Here is a 2,688-nt window from a genome sequence, read left to right as displayed (position 1 = left end):
AAACTCATTATCAGTATTGTTGTGGTGGCCAGGGTGGTAGTCCGTGGGACGTGGAGTACAGTGGGTCAAGGGTCCTCATACATATAAAGGATACCACCCACTTTTCAAATTCTTTAGCTATAAGCAACAATGAAGCATCCTTTCTCTTCTTTTCAATTTTGAATCCTTTGGACAGGTCTAAGACAGGTTTTTCACCCTGTTCTTGCGCCCGTGTGGCCTTAGTTTGCTGTCCTCATCTGTACAGGCACGCTTGGGTTGCGCGAGCCCTTGCCCATTGCTTCGGCAGCTGTTTGTCCTTTTTTCTTTCGAGGGCGACGGCGCCCTAGTTCTGGTTCAGTATATGCTATACATATATAAAGAAAATACTTACTTATTGCTAGCAAAGTTGTTAGCAATACTTGTATTAATATGAATAGAATTGATAACTAAAGCAAGAGCAGAGTTAGCATATGCTGAGTATAAGTAGAATTGAAATACTAACCAGCACCAGAATAATAGATACAAAGATGATAGCAGTACTTAGAACAGGGTTAGCATATGTATTGCAGATTGGAAGCATAAACTTACAGTAAGCTGATCTCCGAAGATACAGCTATACATCTAGCTACTACTCAGATCGATATTACAGCTGGATATTGTTAGCATATGCTCAGTGTCAGGGTAAAAAGGGCACACAAGTGAGGTGAAGGGGTGTGAGCTGCTCCCAAGCCGCTCTGTTGATGCTTCCATTCAAAGGGACTACTGAACCTATCTCCCTCCTTCTCTTTTTCGCTGCTGGACCTGTTGTTCCCCTTTCCCTTATGTACATAATTGGCCTGGACTAGATGGGATGATAATGGCCTGATGGCCACGCGGCATCGTACGAGAGCGCTGCTTCGGAGCGAAGCCCTCGCAGCAGCCCTGGACCGCCACCAGGGGTCGCAAGGGCCACCTATTTCCTTTGTGCGCATACAAGCCCTGACACTCAGTATAGTTGGACTATTATTATTTATACAAGGCTGTTGATGCTGAACAAATTAACAGAATTGTGAGAGAGATCTGAATATATTGTTAATATATGCTTAATATGAAATTAGCAAACATGCTTACTAGCAGTATTCTGAATAATTAGAGAAATAAAGCTTAAGCATAACATTAGTAGATTATCAGCATATGCTGAATCTATAGTACTCACAGTGCTAATTCATATTCAGAGCTTCCTGAATAACATCAGGAATCCAGCTATCATTATTATTAGGGATAGAGCCTGTATACTCTTAGCATATGCTCTAAGAGCGCCAAAGTTTGGTTGCAAATGCTTATTCTAGTAATAACTGGCTGCAGAAGGATTAGCAGCATTGATTATCATTACAGAGTTGAAATCAGCAGCAGTTATTGCTATCTGCCAGGCATATGCTTAGCAGGCAATGCATCTATAGCAAGCATGCGCACACTTACCTTAGCGTTCTTGGTGCGAATCGCAATGCAGACTGAAAATATGATTAGCATTGAACCAGAACTAGGGCGCCGTCGCCCTCGTAAGAAAAAGGAACAAACAGCTACCGAAGCAATGAGCAAGGTGTAATGAGCACTGCAGCAATCCGAAGATTCCTAAGTACACGAAGGGTTTATGCTAACAAGAGCGGTATCAAAGTATCAAGTTCTTGAATACGGAACCGTACAAGTCTTAATAAGCGATGCAAGTGTTCACTGCCTTTGGGGCTACTCAGTATGTAAGACTGAATACTTAGATTGATAACTGAAGAGCTATTTCCTGAATCCATCTAATAGTAATGAACGTGTTCTTATATATCCGGCTCTTCAGTTCTGACTATCCTAACTATGTTCCAATTCCTCATAGTCATTTCTCCAAATATGTTGATTATATCCATAGTTAACATAGTTGCGCTAGCAATCCTAACCCTGATTTCGTAATCTTGCTTGGTATCCGACGTTGAGCCGTAATACCTGGTTCTCTGGTTGGTGGGGCCTGTTCTGTGACCTGCATGTTGGATGAGTTATAACATCATCTTCTTCCTATCAGTTGTTGTTCTCAACGATCTTTTGTAAGTACTCTAGCAAGTTCTCCATATGCTTAATCTTGCTTTCCTGATTAAGATGTTGAACAGAATCAACAAATCCTGTATTCGCAAATCTTCTTCCGTTCCAAAAAGTATCCAAGATCAAAACTTCTTGGTTTCTCGCTTTTTGGAAAATTTTATCAAGATGCTTATCTGTTCCTATTGTGAGGAGCGTGATTTTGGGTTCTGCAAGGTATTCTCTGGAGACTCTTCTTGTTGTATTGAATGCATTCAATTGGGCTGCTCCAAGTACGATGTTATAAGCTCTTCTTTCGAGGAGCTTTGCAATATTGCTATCTAATATCGAAAGTTGGAGAATGAGATTAAGAAGAGGGAGATTGAGCTTTTCCGTCTGTACTAATAGAAGCGGATGTGATCTGAGAAGATGAAGCGTGCTCTGCATCGTAGTATTGCTTGCATGGAAGAATTGAATTGTATGAAGGCTGAGGAAGTTGAGGCTGAGAGGGTGCGTGTTGCTGCTGAAGTGCAAGCTGTGGTGGTTGAGGAATCTGCTGTTGTAGCTGAGGATTCTCTTTTTGAAGATTTCAACTGAAACTCCATGGATTTGGGGAGTTCTGTAGTGGATTGGTTGAGCTTTCTGGAGAGTGAGATTTCCGAGGCTTCTGAG

General features: G+C 41.7%; 1 protein-coding gene across 1 annotated transcript; it reads left to right on the top strand.

Moving 5' to 3' along the window:
• Positions 1-2,097: 2,097 nt before the first annotated feature.
• On the top strand, positions 2,098-2,361 carry M406DRAFT_251152 (uncharacterized protein; the record flags this gene model as incomplete). The annotated part of the gene is made up of 1 exon (XM_040916745.1): positions 2,098-2,361. One exon carries the CDS (start codon positions 2,098-2,100, stop codon positions 2,359-2,361), a length of 264 nt encoding a protein of 87 aa, XP_040779272.1.
• Positions 2,362-2,688: the final 327 nt, after the last annotated feature.

The sequence above is a fragment of the Cryphonectria parasitica genome (assembly GCF_011745365.1).
Source record: "Cryphonectria parasitica EP155 unplaced genomic scaffold M406scaffold_2, whole genome shotgun sequence".
NCBI lineage: Eukaryota > Fungi > Ascomycota > Sordariomycetes > Diaporthales > Cryphonectriaceae > Cryphonectria > Cryphonectria parasitica.
This window is presented reverse-complemented; position numbering and strand designations above follow the sequence as displayed.